The sequence below is a fragment of the Eutrigla gurnardus genome (assembly GCF_963514095.1).
Source record: "Eutrigla gurnardus genome assembly, chromosome: 3".
Taxonomy (NCBI): domain Eukaryota; kingdom Metazoa; phylum Chordata; class Actinopteri; order Perciformes; family Triglidae; genus Eutrigla; species Eutrigla gurnardus.
Window position 1 is genome coordinate 8,771,463 of NC_139917.1, and position 19,356 is coordinate 8,790,818.

At 43.4% G+C, this 19,356-nt stretch overlaps 2 protein-coding genes across 7 annotated transcripts in view; both read right to left on the bottom strand.

The window, feature by feature from the left end:
- Positions 1–24: 24 nt before the first annotated feature.
- Positions 25–7,568, bottom strand: atg4da (autophagy related 4D, cysteine peptidase a). Of its 3 annotated transcripts, XM_084005421.1 has the most exons (12): positions 7,201–7,568; positions 6,844–6,932; positions 5,818–6,065; positions 5,536–5,619; positions 4,747–4,920; positions 3,865–4,216; positions 3,682–3,746; positions 3,443–3,594; positions 3,252–3,330; positions 2,636–2,712; positions 2,362–2,481; positions 25–1,181 (listed from the first exon to the last, which is right to left on the bottom strand). In XM_084005421.1, the coding sequence occupies exons 3-12, from the start codon at positions 6,032–6,034 to the stop codon at positions 1,002–1,004; spliced, it is 1,500 nt and encodes a 499-aa protein (XP_083861547.1). In that variant the 5' UTR covers positions 6,035–6,065; positions 6,844–6,932; positions 7,201–7,568; the 3' UTR covers positions 25–1,001. The 3 variants fall into 3 exon arrangements, with proteins under 3 accessions (XP_083861547.1, XP_083861546.1, XP_083861548.1); XM_084005420.1 differs by lacking the exon at positions 6,844–6,932; XM_084005422.1 differs by lacking the exon at positions 6,844–6,932 and having other exon boundaries at positions 7,453–7,559.
- Positions 7,569–9,634: 2,066 nt separating this feature from the next.
- Positions 9,635–19,356, bottom strand: part of mast1a (microtubule associated serine/threonine kinase 1a) — a 56,784-nt gene continuing 47,062 nt past the window's right edge. For 3 of the 4 annotated variants that reach the window (XM_084005782.1, XM_084005780.1, XM_084005783.1), the window contains 9 exons: positions 17,573–17,736; positions 14,806–15,050; positions 14,449–14,706; positions 14,124–14,356; positions 13,871–13,993; positions 13,425–13,561; positions 12,858–13,045; positions 10,194–12,556; positions 9,635–10,119 (listed from right to left, as the gene is read on the bottom strand). In XM_084005782.1, coding sequence (XP_083861908.1) covers positions 10,854–12,556; positions 12,858–13,045; positions 13,425–13,561; positions 13,871–13,993; positions 14,124–14,356; positions 14,449–14,706; positions 14,806–15,050; positions 17,573–17,736 — 3,051 coding nt within the window. In that variant the 3' untranslated portion in view covers positions 9,635–10,119; positions 10,194–10,853. The remainder of the gene's footprint in view (positions 10,120–10,193; positions 12,557–12,857; positions 13,046–13,424; positions 13,562–13,870; positions 13,994–14,123; positions 14,357–14,448; positions 14,707–14,805; positions 15,051–17,572; positions 17,737–19,356) is intronic. The other variant, XM_084005781.1, reaches the window with a different exon arrangement.

Below are 19,356 nucleotides of genomic sequence, written 5' to 3' on the forward strand. Positions count from 1 at the left end.
ACAGAGTTCGTGATACAAGTGAAATGGAATTCCAGTGTTTGAAGTTTAATCAGGACAACAAACCAAATAACAGTAGTAGTGCAACTTGCAGTAGTAGCTTTCATGTAGAAAAGGGACAAACACATATGACACTGCAACACATACCAGTCAGTTTGGACCGGTCTTACTGAGCGTTTAACTTTGCCAAGTTAAATCAAGAAAGTGAACTTCAGTTTAAAAAACAGAGACAAAGAGCTAGAGCAGATTTCTGGGAGTATTTCCTATTTGTGATCAATTAAGGATCAGAAGATCGGCAGACAGCAACACTAGAATTAATTTACATCTGTTTTTAAGATGCTCTTGGAAGAATTTGAAACCTCTGTGAAACTCAACAGGACAGACTTCTAAATACATGACAACACTTATTTAAGACAAACAAATAACAAGACCCCCACACTCGCTCAACACACAAAAACACGTCCAGGAACCCCTTAAATAAATTAAGAAAGAAAGAATTAAAACAAAAAAGGAGATGTCAGCAGATGGTGTATCACACGAGTCAACAACAATATCAGGTAGTGTCCCACCTGACTGACCAGTGAGCTAATCAGATATCACATAGACCACACATCACACGATGAGCGCAGCACTTTAAAGCAATAGATTTGACTCATATTTGCTGAACTTTGAGGCTTTTTAGGTGTCCGATTACATGAATCAAGAATACTTCAAGTACTTGAAACATTCCCAATTATTTTGAAATCATGCCTTTTGCCCAGTAAAATAATGCTCCAGACAGCACCAATTAATGCCCGTTAGCTTAAAATACCGTCCACACAAAAGGTGATGACAGAAGCCACAGTTTTTATTTCCGTTGACCAGTGAAGGTGACTAAGCACAAGAGCGTCGTGTCCACCTGGCAGCTGCACCAGTCAACAGCCCTTTCCTTTGAAGGACCTTTGATGCCTTTGTTTCTTCTGCCCCCTACAGGTGAGAGCTAAGAGAGCACCTTCCTCAGAGCCTTACAGGAAGACAAACTCATCACTGTTTCTTCTGTGGTTACTCCTGCCCAGTTTGCCGGGGGGCAGAATGTGGGCTGCAGGTCCACTGTTATTGCTGCTGTGACCTTCAAGTCCATAATCCTGACCCCGGCCCTCTACGAACGTAAAGATGGGGTACTTCTCCTTCGACGATGACAGGGCCTGGGAGGACATCAACATCAAGTAAACAGAAGGCTATAGATTATCTCTCACTAGACTGTGTGAATGAGTGTCATGTCAACAGAGTACATTTTATGTTGTTTTATGTTCAACCAAAAGCGCAAGAAGATATTTACGTAACAAATGGACCTGTGTTTATAATCGAGCATTTCTAATTTTTGGACCACTCAAAGTGCTTTACACTACATGTCAGCATTCACCCATCCACACACATTCATACCCTGATGGCAGAGGCTGCCATGCAAGGAGCTGCCTGGATCTAATCAGGAACTGGATCTCATCTAACACACATTCACACACTGATGGCACAGTCTTCAGAGGACTGGAAGAAGCGGGAACCAATCCGGCGATCTTATGATTAGAGGGTGATCTCTGAGCCACAGTGATATTGTGTTTGCATATTTGAGTATTTTGGCCTTTAAATCCCTCTGTGGGTGCTCGTGGATCTTTCCACCTCTCTAGTGAACTTGCTGTGGAGTTCAATCGGATTTCATTCTGACTCACAAAGTTACAAGGCTCCCCAATGACAGTTGACCTTCGATTCAGGACAGAGTATTGTTTGTTTCTATTCTTGTTTTACACCTTCATGCTAAAATAATACAAGCAGAAGAGATTCATTCTGCATATAATTTACAACTTTGTGGATGTTAGCCTGCTAGCCTTGCTAACTCCTGCAGGTTATGTGCAAAAACCCTCCCAACAGTATTCCTTGTTCTGACTGCTTTTGGCCACGCCATCATTTCATTGTTTGTATTTTAAACTGTGCTATATAAATTAAATAATGTTAATGTTATTATTATTACCATTCAAGTAAATTTCACCGAGCAGCTTACAGGATGCAGGTGACTCACTCTGATTGGCTGAGTGAATAAGCAAACAGGTGATTCCAGGAAGCGGATTGGTTCCAGCCTACACATTTAAATCGCGGCTTCCCCCAGCTGATGTCTACACCTCTCTAATATATTGTAAATTGTATCATGCAACCATCTATAGCAGACCTGAGATCTGTAGGCAATGTAGCATGTTAAATTAATTTCCGATCTAAACATTATGAACCTACCCTTTAACAGAGTAGGACAGTCCTTTTATTTTTTGTTCTCTGGTTTTATTAAATGCTATAAAATTAAGAGTCAGATAGCAGCGGGAAGGTGTAAAAACTCACCACACTAACAGCACTACATAGAGACTCAAAGTCCTTCTTGTTCTTGGCATAGAAGCCGATGGTACAGCTGGGATCCATGCGGTTGAAGGGCATCTTCTTGGGAGAGCTACAGTGGAATGACTAGAGAGAGAAGATAATACAATAAAAGTCAATTTACAGTCATGACAGAACATGTTCTCTTTAACAATCTGTACAGTCAAAACACGACTGAGCGTGAAAGTCACATGGTAATGGCGACAAAAACGTAAACAGAGATGAAGACGATGGGACCGACCTCCAGTGAGAAGTTGACTTGTGAGACGTCCACCACAGGCTGAGAGTAGTGAGGGTCCAGATACAGCAGCTGCTCGTCTAACAGACAGGAAGCAGGAGTCAAGACCAGGAATTCAAATATGATGCAGGGTCCCGGGCTAGAGGACGTTGTACGGTGTGCAGATCGTAAAGCTCTCTGAGAAAAATACTGAACTGAAAATACTCTATTAAAGTATAAAATCACCACCTGTGAAGTGCCAATCAGGTATTATTAGATCTGACCCAAGCTGCATCTGCTATGGTTGAGTGGTGATGCTAAGTGCGATACGATGCCGTTTCCTTTAAAAAACATCAGTTGCTACCATCTGGAACAAGGTTTGGTTTCTAAGACTACTTTCACTTCCTCTGTCTGGTTTCTTGTTAAGGATTTTCAGAATCATTACTTCAGGGAAAAATCAATGATTAGCAAGAAGTGTATTCTGGAAAGTGTTGGTTGACAGTGTCATGAAAATGTAAAGCGTTGCAGTTGCTTCCTGAGGCAGATATTGCCAAAAATATCGTTCTTTCGAATAAGGATATTCTTCTTTAATCCCTTCCTTTTATTCTTTAAGAAAGCAAAAAAACAAAAAATCTCTCACCTTGGAAGCCAACGAAGTACAGCGAGTGCTTCGGTTTGCCTCCGATGATTCCGATACAACAATCCAGCTTTAGGATGTTCTGAAAATGAACACACCTGATTTTCAATAGGAGTTAAGAGATATAACAGAAGTTCAGCAACACATTTTTTTTAGGAAGCATCACATCAAGCATGAAAACAGAATATTCAGACCTTGACACATTCGATGTATGACGGGTTGAGGGCCTCCCCTCCCAGCCGCACAGGCACCAGGATGATGACAGACTTCCAGGCTTGACTGGACGGATCAATGGGGGTCTGGCTTAGTGACAGGTCACATAGATGCACCACATCCTCTTTGTACACTGCAGTGCAGAAACATGATGAGAAGCCCTGCACCCTCACAAGGAGTATTTATTTAACTCATCAGATATCTAGTCTGTTAATCTCACCTGTACAATCCTGAGCCACATATACAGCCAGGTTGTGGAGCACTGAGGTTTTGGCGACCGCTTTCCTGAAAAAATAAATACAAATCACCACTCCAATCAATGCCAAAGTGTGTCAACTACATACCTAATATCAGGAAGTTGTGAATGCTTGGTTGTAAAATAAAAAACATTCAAAGCCTTTACCGTAATATGTGCGCCACTATAGAGGGGCCATACCAGTCACCAGCCTTCTTCCCAGAACTTTTGCCGATTTCCACCAGCTGGTGAAGCCCAAAAGGTGCTGGGGGCTGATCCCCGAACCAGGTGACCAGTTTGTGGTGGATGGGCTCCGCCTGCTTGTCCCTTACAGACTCGGGTCTCTTCTTCTGGCTGCATTTGGTTGCCTGATCACTCGTCAGGGACCTTTCAGGGGTGTTGGATCCTCGTGGAGAGCCAAAGGAGGGGATGGGGACTCCTCCAGCCCGGGCTGGGGAACGGGGTCTGAACACCTCAAAGTCCACATCGGTTAGCTGCTGAACATCGGGCCAAGTCCAATCTACAGGGTACAAAAAAGGGCTTGCACTTAGCAACAAAGTACAGCCAGGCTAACCATCCGGGGAATGTCTTTTGAATGATACTAAATCAGCACGGTGACAATGAAAAATTAATTCTAATAAAGGGCAGAACGTAGAGCAGAAGAGAGAAATAAACACAAGCGGCCATGAGACAGACAAAAAACGAACAAAAAAATAAATCATAAGTAAAACTTAGAGAATATTAATTAAAAAAGGGGCAACAGTAATGGACAAAACTCAGCAAATAAACGTGCAGGAGAGATAAAAAGTGTGAAGAAGAACACAGGAATAAGACAAAGAGAAAATAAAGGTCAGAGCCTCGTTGTCTCGAGACAACTTATTCGTTTGAGTGCTGTCAATTTAAAGGAATCCATACTTCTGCAGAGGGAACGTCATACACACACACATTATTAAGAGATAAGGGATCGGTTTCAGTGAAAGAAAGACCGGCCAGCCTTAAATGTAGCTTTAAATCTGTCTGTGGGTAAAAGTGAAACTGACGGAGACAAACCTCTGGGCATCAAATGGACGAGGAGCCCCTGTGCCAGCAACATCTGCCCACTGCGCAACATGCAGCCCCAGCCACAGTCGGTGGTCCAGGTGGAGCCCTCCAGCTGAGGGAACTCCCTCCTGTAGGTCAGCCAGATCCTGGACACAAAAGCCAGACGAAACCGCTCCACCTCATCTGAGAGCAGGTGAAGGCAGTGGAGGACAAGACGGAGAGAAAGACAGAACTCTCAGTAGGTTGATTCAAACTGTTCATTCATTTATCTTACATGAGAAAGATCTGTTTACAGCAAGAGGAAAGATTTTTTTTTTATGGTCAACTGATTTGTTTTTAAACCCAGCAAAAATGGCTTACGACCCGTAGTTCTCTTAAACAAACATCCCTGCAACACCTGAGGCCCGTACTACAGAGCGAGTTCAACAAACCCACGGTATCTTACATGCAGCTCATCATAGTTACAGCTATAGTGCTCTAAATGGGACAGTGATATTACAAGCCTATTAACGTACACAGTCACAGCATTTTTTTGGCTAGCTGTTCTTTCTGCATTTGGCAATTAAAACTGTGCTGCTTTTTGTCTGTATATTGTATCTCACAATCAGCACAGCGCACTTTGATTGGTCTGTAGACGGTGCTTTTGTACGAGTTGGTCTCATATCTTGAACATAACCTGCTCCAGAGCAGAGTTAAACCTGAAGCTACCTCGCTAACCCCTAACCCAAAAGATGCACTTTTGATTAGAATGGCATTGACCTTCAAATAGTAAGATACGTATGTGAACTTAGAGTTTACCTTCACTGTTGAGCAGATAGGAGTGTCCCAGAACAGTGACCGGAGATATCTTGTTGAAGGAGGTTTTAGACTTAACAGTCCAACCTGGAGAAAACGAGCAGAGGAAATGGAAGTAAACCAATAGAGGGAGGTGAATGAGGCTGTGTCAGACATTTATCAGGTTTTGCAGTGTTTTTGCATAAAATACAAATCTTGACAAGCTTCAATAATATTTTTCATAGTCACAATCACAAAGAACAGGGCAGAGGCACCCACAGATGCCCTTCAGGACTAAGCACATACCATATTTGACATTGTTCCAGGCAGACATCAGTTTGGCTTTCAGTTTGTCCATCTCGTCTGGCTCCCCAGTCGTCTCCCTACTGGGATCTGGAGTCTGCGGTGGCCTGAGACCAAAGCTGCCCTGCCGCTCCAGAGGCTGCTGCCTCCGGCTCTCCACCACCTCATCCTGCATCACCCCCCCTACGTACTGTACTGCGCTGGGGGAAATTGAGTTCATGCCTCTGAGCCCTCAGAGTTGAACTCTGGTGCTACTCATTCCAACACAGAAGGGACGGGGGAGAGAAAAGGAGGTAAATTATTGTTTTCACTTTATCCACTCTGCCTTCAACTCTTTAACTTACACTTAATGTGTCAATAATTTCCCTTTTAACCTAACAACAACACTGAAAGTTAGTCTTCTCCACATCGTCATTTTACCATTCCTACATCTGTTTACAATATATATATATATATATATATATATATATATATATATATATATATATATATAATATAATATAATATAATATAATATATAAACACATACACACAAGTCTGTCAACGTTTATCTTCCTGAGGTTCTCCTTTCTCCCAGTTAGTTTTTTTTTTGTGGCAAAACCTCTCTGAGGCAGAATGATCTACATGTAAATAACTGTTACTTGCACCTCCAGTTGAAAGCCCCATACAAAGCTAGTAAGTAGTCTGTGAATCAAGATTATATTTTCAAACTACACGCACAAGGCTATAAATGAATAGTGTTTCATACTGTGGGAAAACCGTACAACAACCAGTCTGTGAGCCAAATGCAAAATCTACAGTTCCTGAAAAATATAAATAACTTGCAACGTTGTCAGTGTGAACTTAGGTCATGTGCCTTCGTCTGCGGATTTCACAATGCACAACATGCAAAGGAAAGTACCAGAGACTTTTCCACCATGCGCTGAAACTGATGATTAGTTACAGCAGGGAACAGCAGCAGCACGGTGTATGGTCGCTGATTACATTGATTACAACATTTATCTGAACAAAAAGAAAATCGAGCCTCACGTGATTAGCATTTGACAACCGGCATGTCGGGCTTTTTCAGCGACCGTGAAAGTCATCTGATTATAATGGCTGTCATCCTCGTTGCTGATCTGAAACACCTAAAGCAATTAACGTGACCATGGACATGTACGTCACTGCCTGGTAGTTTCACTACGACTACCGCAAATAGGTCAGCATACTTTTGTAACATCCTTACAGTTAATTCAACGTATTCGTGCGTACATTTATTTTTTATTCTAACAAAACACCTAAGCCTAATAGACAATTGATCGTCGTAGCGAAACGTTAATGTTACACCTCCTTTAAACACAGCAAATTCACCCGAAATTAAATACACGCTAGATAACAACCACGTACCTGCTGTGTAAAAGCCGGTTAGGATGGTCGATACCTTGTAGGGGTTTGACTCATTCCAGCGCTTTAATCTGTCCCCATCCACGACTGCAGTCTTCTTCTTCACGGATACATGTAATGTACTAGCTCGCTAAAGCTAGCTACGTTTAGCATTTCAAGACGCTAACCGAGTAGCCACCGAGTATTCAAGCCGGTCTGACCAAATATATTGATTACTTTTCAACAAAACACAGCGGTCAGTGGGACACGCGTTACCCCGTTCAACACAAAAGGTAGTTGGTATGCAGTGTGGTGAAGATAATCCAGCACATTGTGGTTTTTGCCCGCCGGAGCCAGCAGCCGCCGCTTTAGCGTCTCCCTTTGACAGCAGAGGACATTTACTTCCTGTTGTCCTTTCCTGGTACGACGCCATTGGTTGAAGTAATCACTGGGAGGACGCTGATTGGACAATATCGTACATAAGCAGTGGACTATTGGCTAATATTAACCATTAGATTTATGTAACATGATCATACGGTAGTGACTATATTACTTGGTGTATTTGTATATGTATGATTTAAGTGAAGAGTTTATGTTTACCTAATTTCTCATTTTTCATGAGGTACAGTCACTACGTTATTTGTTCTTTATTGTTCTTTTTATCTGCTAAATCTGTTTTGTTTTGTTTAATTGTATGATTAATTTAATTAACAAACAGCCAAACAAGTGTCTAGTGTGATACAATTATATAAGGATTACTGTACTTTTGTTATATCAGATTATAGTTACAAAAGAGTAAGAGATTGCACATTTCGGAACAAATCTCAGAATTTTATTCCACATACTGCACTTCAGGTGTCTGCATTGAATCACATCTATCACAAACAAAAATGCCCCATGGTACAAATAAATACACTTTCAGTGAACAGAGAAAAATGTGGAATGTTTTTATACTTGGACTTGTGTGTTCATTTGTAGAATCCATATTTGTATACAGTAGCCTATATTTTCCTTTTCTTCAAAGTAACCTACAAACTACACCTTTTTTTCAAAATAAAGTGCATTTATACTACTCTCTCAGTCAATCACAAAAAGAAAAAAGGAAATTCTCAAACATGTAACACTAGTATAGACACCATTGATTGGGAAAAGGCCTGAAAGTGGGGCTGTATAAGATTACATTACAGTTAGTTTTCTTAAGTTATCAGAGCTGACCTGATGACTCATTACATCAAGATATAAAAGAACCCCTTCCTATCAGTAGAATATATAAGACAGTATATTATATTAAAAATGTAAATTCCTACTCCAGAAGATATGATTAACAGTCACGTGAAGAACACCACAACAGAAAAGAAATCAATTTGTGTTTCAAGTGTTCATTTGACAATTACTGCAAATATTTTGTCATCAGAAACATAAATGCATATTCAGTAACCCTATGGCTAATAACATCCACTCAGCAGTATTTTACTGGTCTTGGCTTCATTATAGAAACTCTCACTAGGCTGACTATGGACATTTTATGGAAACATGTTTAGCAGTGGATGTTTTCAACCACTCGAGGGCAGTAGAGTTCAATGCCGGGTTAAAAAAAAGATAACAAATCTTTTTTTTAACATGTATTTAAATCATTGGTACACCCTCAAATATTGTTAGATTGGAGGATAGATTGTGAACAGCATCTATATTGCATTAAAGATGCATTAAGAAATGTTCATGACTGGTTATGTAAAAAGATCTGCCAATACAACAAAAATCAACTGCCCACGTTGTAGCTCTGCATAGCTTTCAGCCATTCCAGCTCGTTGTTTAAGTCTTTCAGATAGATACAAAGCAAAACAATGTGACCAGCTGATGTAAAACAATGAGCAACGTCCCCAGCACACATGTACAGGAAGGAGCCTACCTTACTTCACTACTGTCTTTGAACTTCTGCCTGTGTGAAGTTGCTATTATAGGTTTAATCAGTTTACATTTGTAGAGGAATCAAAGTCATTTGAATGAAATCACTGTTAGAAAGTGGCATATATGGATTAAATAATTTAACGCCTATATTTCTTCTGTAAATCAGCTAGAACTGGTATAGTGACTGACAGCAGTTCTTATGTACACGGGATAGTGACAGAGAATAAACCCAGCCAGAGGTTGTCTTTCCTGTGAACATTTTATCCTTCGCAGCACTCAATCACCTTTATCAGTATGTTACACGCAGCAAAATGTGAGCTTTACATGAATCAACCTCGACTACCTAGCAACCTAACACAGTCATTCTGATTATACTGCAGATTACTTTGTTTTTACAGCGACAGGCTCATTGTGAAATACTGTACCATACCCATATCCACAAACCCTACCTCAACTAGAGAGCCCTTTGACAAACACATTACGATATGCTACATCCATGACTGCCTGCTTCTCCCGGTTTGGCTCAAAACAACACATGGGTTCACTGTATATGTGCTTACAATTCTTCTTTAAATACGACTATCCACAAACGTTATCACCACTGTGCCTGTGTGATTTGTTATTAAAGTCGCAAAGAGCCTCCAGCAAAGCCTGTAACCGTCTGGGCCCTAACTGCTGCCTGTTTATTTCCAGTTTGGTTTTCTGTCATGACCCTTGCTGAGTCAACCGTGCTGAGTGTAATCACCCCATGAAAGGGACGCACACATTCTCACACGCTTCTCTCACTCGCCAACACACTCGCATCCCAATTCCTGGCCCACGGGTTTAAATGCATAAAAAATCAGCCGCTGACACGGCTGCCTCCTGTGGCGATGTGAGCGTGTGTGTGTTTGTGTGTCGTCAAAGGGAGAAACAGGGGCTGTGGCAGCCCTGCTGCGAAGGGGAGATAAGCGCTGAGCCTGAGCTCTGTCAAACACACTTTCTTCTGCAGGAGGACGCAGCCTTCAAGAACCACCAGAAATAGACCCACGGTGGCTCCACACACACACACACACACACACACACACACACACACACACACACACACACACACACACACACACACACACACACACACACACACACACACACACACACACACACACACACACACACACAGCTAGACATGACATCCACTGACAGAGTGCCTGCTTAGGCTTTGTCCGACCCGTGCACAGCAGCTCCGTAAACTGCTGGATGAAGAAGAAATGAGCTTAATCATCCTGTAGCCAAACTGAGGTTTGTGATGCAAGTATTGCAATTTGACTGTGACTCAGTTCATCGTTGACTATTAAGCAGTAAGAAGAACAAAGGGCTGGTTGAAAGACAAAATAGAGTGACTGGATTTGGTATTCACAGTTTTCAGCATGTTTTGATCGGTAAAGCACTTTTGACCTTCTGGTACCTATAATACATATACAGTACATACCATATGACATGCGTTCACATAGACCCACACACATATACATCTGATAGAGTGTTCCACATTACATTAAGAGTCTTCTTATTAAATACTTTATAATAGAAAATCAATAATGCACATTTACATTAGATTATTCCACTCCTGGTTTTAAGTTAGGATCAGTCAATGATTTCAGTCAATAAATAACATTTTATATACTCTGAAACTGGAATGTACATGGTTTTTAAGTGCTTGACTTCCAAAAAAAGGCATATTTTTTAATTTTTTTTTTTTTTTTACTAAAGTCCCATTGAGGGACCCCATGCGGTCACATTTTTGACTGGCTGCTACCTGTTGCAGCCCTCTCTAGCGGTGAACCAACAGGACTTTTGGTCACCACGGGCGCCACGGCAACCACTCGACCTCCAGCTGGAGCGTCAGACTTTCCTGCTGTGCCTCCCTGCCTCTCCTCCGCTGTTTTAGTCTGCTGTTCTTTGCTTTTGGATCCCTCCTGGGAGCCGAGCTTGATTGGCCCAAGGACGTTTTTGGCCACGGTGGTCAGCTGGCTGACGAAGCTCGTCTTGTCGCCAGGGGAGACAGGCCGCGACTTACAGAGTGAAGGTCCGCAGAGGGAGGGGGCGACGGAAGTCGGGGAGGGAGAGGGGGAAGGCGAATGCTCCTCCACCACCTCCAGGCGACATTTGTCGTCCCAGTCAAGGGTTCCCCGGTAGCAGTTGACAGGCCCAAGTCCTTGCCTCACCTTGCCCAGCGATAGCGGTTGCCCATGTGGGGGGACCACAGGAGCGAGAACCCGAGAGGGGAGTTTGGGGCTTTTGGAGCCAAAGTCTGGAGTCCTCGAGTCACTGCTCTCGGCTCCAGCCTTTCTCAGGCTGTCCCCCATACCTGATGGTTTAAAGGTTTTACTCATGCTCAGAGGACCAGCTTTCACTGTCACGCTGATGGATTTATCCGGAGTAGAAGCAGAGCTCTTAGTGAAGGCAGCACCAAATAGACCAGGTCTACTCTTGTTGTCTCCTTCCTGCTTTGGTTCAGTTCTGCCCCATAGCTGCTCCTGGGGGTCTTGAACATTTGATAACACACTTTTGGCTGTGTGGCTTTGCTGTTTTGAATTTAAGTCTGTCGGACTCTGGGAGATCTTTTCAGGTCCCTTCTGACCAGCTAGACTTCCTGTTGTTTTGGTAGGGATGCTAGAAGTTGTAGCTTTGGTGGTTTCTGCACTCAGTCTGGAGCTCTGGCCAGCCTGCGAGCTGAAGGACAGTTCACTATGAGGTTTTCTTGTTAATGACGACTGGGACAACCGACTCAATCTCTCCAGGACTGTCCCGGTATCAGTCTCTCTCTCTTTCTCCCTTTCCCTTCCTCGTTCCCTCTCCTCCCTGTCCCTCCCTGCCAGCAGTGTCTCCCTGCTAAGTGGAGACTCCTGTCTCCCTAGTCTCCTCACAGGCTTCAGGACTCCGGTCTCTGGGCTTGTAGAGGATGAGGGCAGCGGTGGAGGATTAGGTGGCAAATTTTCCCCATCTGTCTCCAGCAGGCTCTGGAGCCCGAGCTCACAGAGGAAGGCATCCTTGCGGTACTCAGAGTGCTGCACCTCCAGGCTGTGCTTCCTCAGCGGACCCCCCAGCCCTCCCGTAGAACTGGACTGGGTGAGAGGCGAGCCCAGCTTCTCTGCTGACTGCACCCGTTTGAGAAGAGGCGATCGAGGGGGTTCAGCGCTCTTGGGCCTTGGGCGGACCACCGGCGGCGAGGAATGGAGCTTGACGGGAAAGGACTGGGTGGTGTTGGAGCTCCCCACGGTGTGGCCAGGCAGTGGTGGAGGTGAAGACTGGGTGGGGGAAGGCGTGTGGGCGAGCGGGGACAGCGGTATGTTACCGGCAGACTTACACCGGGCAGAGCGATACTGGCGGTGGAGTTTAGGGGAGAGGCCATGCAGGGAGCTGGGCCTCATGTGCTGCGAGGGAGCGGGGGAGTTTGGAGTGCTGGAGGCTGGAGAGCTGCTCTGGGAGGAGGCACCTACAGGAACAGGGAGAGCAGAAAAAAGATCAATTAAGATGTAAAGAATCCCTGAGGAACAGACACACGTTTGAAGTCAATCACATTTGGGCTTCATTAGGGCAAGTCCAATTTCTGGCTTTAAAAGCTCACTTTCTTTCTTATACGCTGTTCTTTGGAAGATCCTTTCGACACATATTCCAATTAAATTTTTTTTAAATATTTTATTTTCTGTGCAGGCTGAAACACATATTTCTAATGTGAATTGATCTTAGTTGTTTTTGAACATCTGTAAGGACATTGATTATGTCCAGTGCCCTACCCAGGTACGAGGGCTCAGGGGTGGAGCGGTAGCCCTGGGTCGGGGACCGGGCAGACAGGCTGTGAGTTGGGGAGCCAGGAAGACTCTCGCTGGAGGACAGAGAGCGGTTCAGAGAGGACAGGCTGCGGCTGGTGTGCAGCAGATTGGACTGCTTGGTGATCTTACGGAACAGGGAGTTACGCTTCTTACTGCAGACAAAAGAAAAGACAGGCAGAGAAAGTAAGATGATATGCCATCACAGCGAACCAAATGAAATTGGAAAATCAAATCCAGTTGTGAAAAGGATCATTTACATTTGGTCTCAAGTGTTGAATGTTTACATGCAACATCATTGATAACTGCCAGAAAGATTTCACTAATATACTGAAAGAAATGGACACTAATGGCTAATGAATTCTAAATAACTATGATATGCTCAGAAAAGAGTTTACACTAATTGTAATTAAAGAGCTAAAATGCTCAAAACCACTGCTCCATGGATATCAAACAAATAAAGATAGAGAGGTAGTACAAACCAACAAAGGATACAATATTTTATTATATTATTATAAATGTATTACTTCTTACCTGTCCTGGCTGTCCTTGCCCATGGTCCTCTTGTTCCGTCGGGCCATCTTGCACTTGTAGCTGGCCTTGCGGGCTGGACCAACTTTAATAGAGGTGTTCTCAAAAGGTGTGGTTGTCACCGTCACCTTGTTTCCACTCTACACAGATCAACGATATTACCTATTATTCTCTGTACAATGATCCCTATAATTATCCACTAGCCTACAAAACGATGACCTGTAATACTACAGGGATCTACAAAATGAAGAGTACATTTAATGTGGATCTTGAATAACTGAAGAGTCACCAACTTCAGAGTTACATTGGCGCTGCAAGCACTTTGTCTGAGTGCATGAATAGCTTTTCCTTGAAGCTGACAACTTAAAAATAGACAACTAAGTGGCATTACCCAGAAATATTGATAATATACCGTATGCAGTGGAATAAATAAGCCTTCTGCTGCCTACCTTGAGGATGAGCTCCACCACTTCAGTGTGAACCAGACCGTGGACAGGCTCCCCGTTGACATGGGTGATGAGGTCACCGGCACACAGGCCGGCTTCCTGGGCGGGGCCGCCGTCCTCCACATGCTGCCCAGTAACACAAGACACTCAAACTCATCACAGGGCAAAATCTATTACATGTAAACATCCAGAATGCAATGTTTGCATCAAAGACGGTGATTTGAAAGCCTAGTACACACTACTAGGGGTTTCTTACCCAAACAATGTGATGCACGCTGTAGATATCACTGTCTCCGATGTAGACCCTGATGGCCCTGAGAGTGAAGCCGTACTTCTTCCCAGAGCGGTGGATGGTGATGGGAGAGCGCAGCACACTGACCGCCGGGAAGAAGTCTCTGCTGGGTGAAGAGTCCCGGGATGAAGGGTTGGAGGAGAAAGAGTGGGGGGACATGGGACTGGCCAGCGGAGAGAAGCCGCCATGCTGCTCAACTAGAGTGAAACAACATAGTGTATTAGAGTGCCACGATAATATACAATATTTCCAAAGGGATTTCCTTCTCCTCTTTCCTTGTCTTGCTCACCTGATGGTATGATGACAGACAGGGCCGTGGCAGAGGCTGACTTGATGACCTTGTTCCCAGCTCTGGAGTTGCGCTTCTCTCCATCACCAGACATCTGCTGATGGCGCGCCCTGCGGAGGACCAGGTCATTGGTGGCCCGGGCCCCCAGAGGGTCATACAGAGGGGTCATCACGTCGCGAGCGGCCGCTGCAGGACCCGGGGATAATGTGGTGATGGCTGTGGTAACTCCTGGTGTGTCTCCATGTCTCGGGGATTTGTCTGTGAGGATGTAGAGTCAGGTGGAAGTTACAGTTATTTATTTGCTTTCTCTGTCTGCTTTATTTTGGATCGCTTCCCTGTCTGCCCCCGCTAACACACCTGCTCCGTTGAGCTCCTTCAGACTGTTCCTCTGCTCCAGGAGGCTCGGCGAGGGGACACTGGTCCCATCCAGTGAGGTTCCACGGACCTTGAGGGGTGCCTGGCGGGACAGGAAGTCTGGCTCACCGTCGAGAGGCGAGGCAAAACGATGTGTATCCATCAATGCTGAGAAGCGTCGGCGAGCACCAAGAGGAGGGCTCGCATCCCCCTCCATGTAGAGGGACTCTGAACAGGACAGGCGCTTCCTGCAAGGGAAGGACACGGAAACACAGTCATATAAGATAATTCAAAGTGTCTGAATCCGTCATCCAACAAGGCCAATGCTAGCAGCTCAGCGAGGCTAATGTCAGCATGCTAATATGCTCACAGTAGCAATGCTAGCATGCTAACCTTTGTTGAGCACCAAACAGGCTACAGATAATGCTGATAGGAAAGCAATTCGTTATGAATCAAAGTTTTAAGACACATTTTGACCTGATGATGGTGCCAGATGAAAAATGAAGGGATGGTCAATGTTAATAGATTTCATCCTGAGGGGGACATGAATGTTTGTAGCAAATTTCATCGTAATCCATCCAACAGCTGTCAAGTCATTTCACTTAAAATGACATGTTTGAACATCACAATGCTCTGGTCAGCAGGATTTATCCTCTGGGGATCATGAGTGTCTGTGCATAATAGGATCAGTCTGGAACAAAGTTATGGAACGACTGATGGACATTTCCATCTCCCAAGTGTTGCTAAATGACTTAAAAAGGTTATTTACATAATGTACCCTGTGGAGTTTTTGACCTCGAGCAACGCTATGGAGCAGTTTTTATTATGATTGGCTCTTGTTCGTCTTCCTGCGGATGTCGTCACACTATCCCACTGATCAACAAAGGGAGATCAGGCCTGATTGCATCCCCGCCACCTGTGCTTCTTCCCCTCAGTGATCAGCATGCTGAACTCTGCACCAAGGTGACACCACACATCTGGACCACCGCCTCCACATCATCCTCAGTGGCTGGACTTCTCCTGCCCCCCTCCACCCGACACACACCTACCCCCAACTACTGAACAGTTGTATCTCTGCCACACTGGCTGCTGGCTCACTCACTTGCACTATACTCGCACTTGTACTCAAAACACTTACTACTAGTGCACATTTTGAACTGTAGAGTATTCATATGTCCACTGTCTCTACTGTACATATGGGATCTGTAGTGTAGACACCTGATTTATATCATTCCTCCAGCTGTTTATTCTGTAAAGAGCATCTATTATTGCACTCTGCATGCTTTCACAAAAGCAACTAAATCAAACAAAAACAAAACAAAACAGAACAAAACAAATAAAGAGTGAAAAGGTGTGTTTTGAGGGCTGTCTTGAAGGACGGAAGTGTGTTGGCATTTAAGATATGGCTGGGAGGAAGGGGCTTCTATCACCCCAGGTCCGGAGCTTAGTCCTGAATGGTTGGAGGAGGATGGGTAGGGATGTGGTCTTGGAGGAGGTCAGAAGGGTGGGGAGGGTTTTGAAGGTGATATTTGGAAATCAATCCGGTATTTGATGGGGAGCCAGTGGAGGACAGAGGTGATGTGGTGAACGGTGGGTGGAGGTGAGCATACGGACAGCAGAGTTCTGAACATACGGAAGCTTAGCGAGGATGTTGTTTGATGAGCCATATAGGATGGAGTTACAGTAATCAACTCGGGAAGAATTGAACAGGCAGTTTGACACCTGAACTGCCTTTCGTCGTGTCATTATCTGTTCTGTGTGCAATGTCAAAAAAGTTGAATCTCATCTAATCTAACGTGCCAAGATGTTCTGCAATGCATTCAAAACAATTATTAGAGCTCACACCCTGCATGTTGGTGAGTAACACTGAATGTAAAAGTGACTTTAATTAGTGTACAAGCTCCTTTAATTAAAGAAATGAATGACAGTAATGAGCTGTATACTCATCCAATATGTAACATAAAAAGTGATGAAAAAGTGATGCAGAATGTGTAACTTGACTTATTTTACATGCAAATGTCAGGATAGTGAAATCCAGCGCTTCTTGAAGATTGAGGTGGATTTCTAGGAAGTAGTAGTGAGAAGCGATCTGCTCTCAATCAGAAATGTGTCAGTTAATGATGTGTTGCCTGGACTCAAAGCACAACAAGCAAAGCAGCAGAGCAGAATTATGTCTAATGAATCTAGATCCCGGGGTGAGAGTACACTTTTAATTAAAGAGGGCTAAAAAACAAAAAGTCTTCACGCAAAGTAATGAGCGGTCTTTTTATCAATCCAATATAAATCATATAACATGTTGACTAGCTGTAAGATACTGTAACAACTTTACTTTCGCTGGCACAAATACAGCCGCATTAAACCACGTGTTCACTAATTTGCAGTAATTATCCTTTTGTGTATCTTAATTGGAAAATGAGGGATTGGATTTGAGTAAGAAAAGCAGCAACATTTGCATATTTATCAACAAATCTAAGACATATCCGTGACTCATATAAACCAGGCATCCGATTCTGCCTTCCTACTCTCCAAACTCTGCAGAGGTGGGATCGGTTCCTGTCGTTGACGAGTGTGAACTCTCGCACAAAGTTATTTTTAAAGAAGCGTCAAAATTGGTGTCAGGATGCAACGTTATTGAGGCTCACTGGCGTCTGTGAAAGCTCGGCTGCTGAAAGACGGGGAAAAAAAGGCTTCAGGGAACCACCTGAAGCACCCCGACCTCATTTACATACATGCCTGTACAAACCCTCATTCCATAACAACCACCACTCACATCTCCGGGGATCCCGTCCTCCAGCACTTGTCTCTCATGCTGAAGCTGCCCAGGCTCTCTCTCTTGGTCACCTTGTCCTCCCGTGGGCCCTTGTGCTCCCGCCGGGACACCGAGGTCGTTGCTTTCTGCTCCAGCTGGGACAGATGCTCCATGCTGCTGTACACCTGCAGAGGGACACAGTCAAATCTTCAGTCTTCATCTGGTCTGCTACTAACAGCTCTGGGGGAATATAGGGGGGCTGTTCTATTGTTTGCCTTCACCCAACAAATCAATATATCCACATAACTGCTACTAAAAATCTCATTGTGTAAATGTTTTTCAAAGTATTGGTCAAGAATATCGTTATATTTGATTTCCTCCATATCACGCAGCACTAGACATTACTTTGTGCTAGTACTATAAATGCAATGCAGGATACAATAAAAAAAGCAAAGACAGCAGTAAGAACAGGGATATGAGGTGCTAAACTGTGCAGAGGACAGTTAAGGGCGTATTAGACTGAAGAATTAGTACATTGTAAACCTGAAATCCACCGATTTTACACATCAAAGTGGATTTTAGGAGAGTACTACTGCATATGTGAAAAAGCTGCATAATGTCTTTTGTGACCTGGAGGAGCTGAAACCTCTTTGGCCTTTTTTTTTGTTTTTTACTAAAAAAAGGTTTAATTTTCTTTCATGGATAATTCAACTAATCATTGCAACTCCACATTAATAAATTATAATGAATCTGCTCTGGCTTTTGCCTCTCTTGTAGCGAGACACGTAGTCTTACTGTGATGGAAAGAAGCTGCCCCGCCCACACAAGGCCTCGACAACATCATGTCCTGCATGAAGCTTGAGAAGATCTGGAGGCCTCTTCTGATACTTTCAGGGCTTCAATAATAATAATAATAATAATAATAATAATAATAATAATAATAAATTAAAAATCTATTGGCGTTGGAGTGGGCGGGTTTGTTTCTGAAAGAATATACTGTATAAATTGTACACATGTTAGTTTAACAATAATAAAAATATTTGAAGAAAATAATTATAATGAATCAAATACATGTGTGGGTTCACTGAAGATCTCACCATGTGTGTATTCCATAGAGGTCTTTGTTCACCTCAACAGCCCTCGACTGAAACTTTAATACATCTCAGATATAATAGAAATTGAGCCCCTCAATGAGGCACTTTCAATTTTCTGAAGAGTGACATAAGTGACACGGAAAACAGCGTGGCACACCGAGGGACTGATCAAAATGGAAAAAGAGATTTGGCCAAGCGAAAAGAGTGGATGAGGAGGAAAAGGATAGTATAGGTCATTAAACGCACATCTGCAGAGCGAAGCCTCGAGATTAAAGGTACGAGGGCCTCTGAGGGGCTTAAAATAGAAAGTGGAGACAGAAGGAACAAGGAGGGATGGTGTGAATTACAGCAGCCCAGTCAGACGTTCTGAAGTCAGGAGGTGAGACCAGCCTCGCTGTACAGTCATTTACAGAACATTTCTCCTTGTCATAACAATATATAACTATTTAACAATAAACATCATTCCTATATATCTGCTCGTATAATCCTGTCAAATAATCTCAAGTGATATATAGTATATGACATGAATATATATAACGTGTATAAGTATATATGTAAAGTGAGTTGAATGAATGAATGAATTAATTAATTTTATTTTCGAACATGTATAGAAAAAAAATGTAATGAAAAATGTAATGAAAAAAGTATGTAACTATTTGTACATACAAAAGAAAGAAAAAGAGAAATTAATAAAGTAAAATAAAATAAAGA

Bases quoted from the DNA above. Each gene is read 5' to 3' on its own strand.
- atg4da (XM_084005420.1), bottom strand. From the start codon at position 6,034: ATGAACTCAATTTCCCCCAGCGCAGTACAGTACGTAGGGGGGGTGATG. The intron at 3,331-3,442 runs GTCTGAATATTC...GTTCATTTTCAG, and splicing joins CATACATCGAATGTGTCAAG to AACATCCTAAAGCTGGATTG. The intron at 2,482-2,635 runs GTCGGTCCCATC...TTCTCTCTCTAG, and splicing joins AAGTCAACTTCTCACTGGAG to TCATTCCACTGTAGCTCTCC.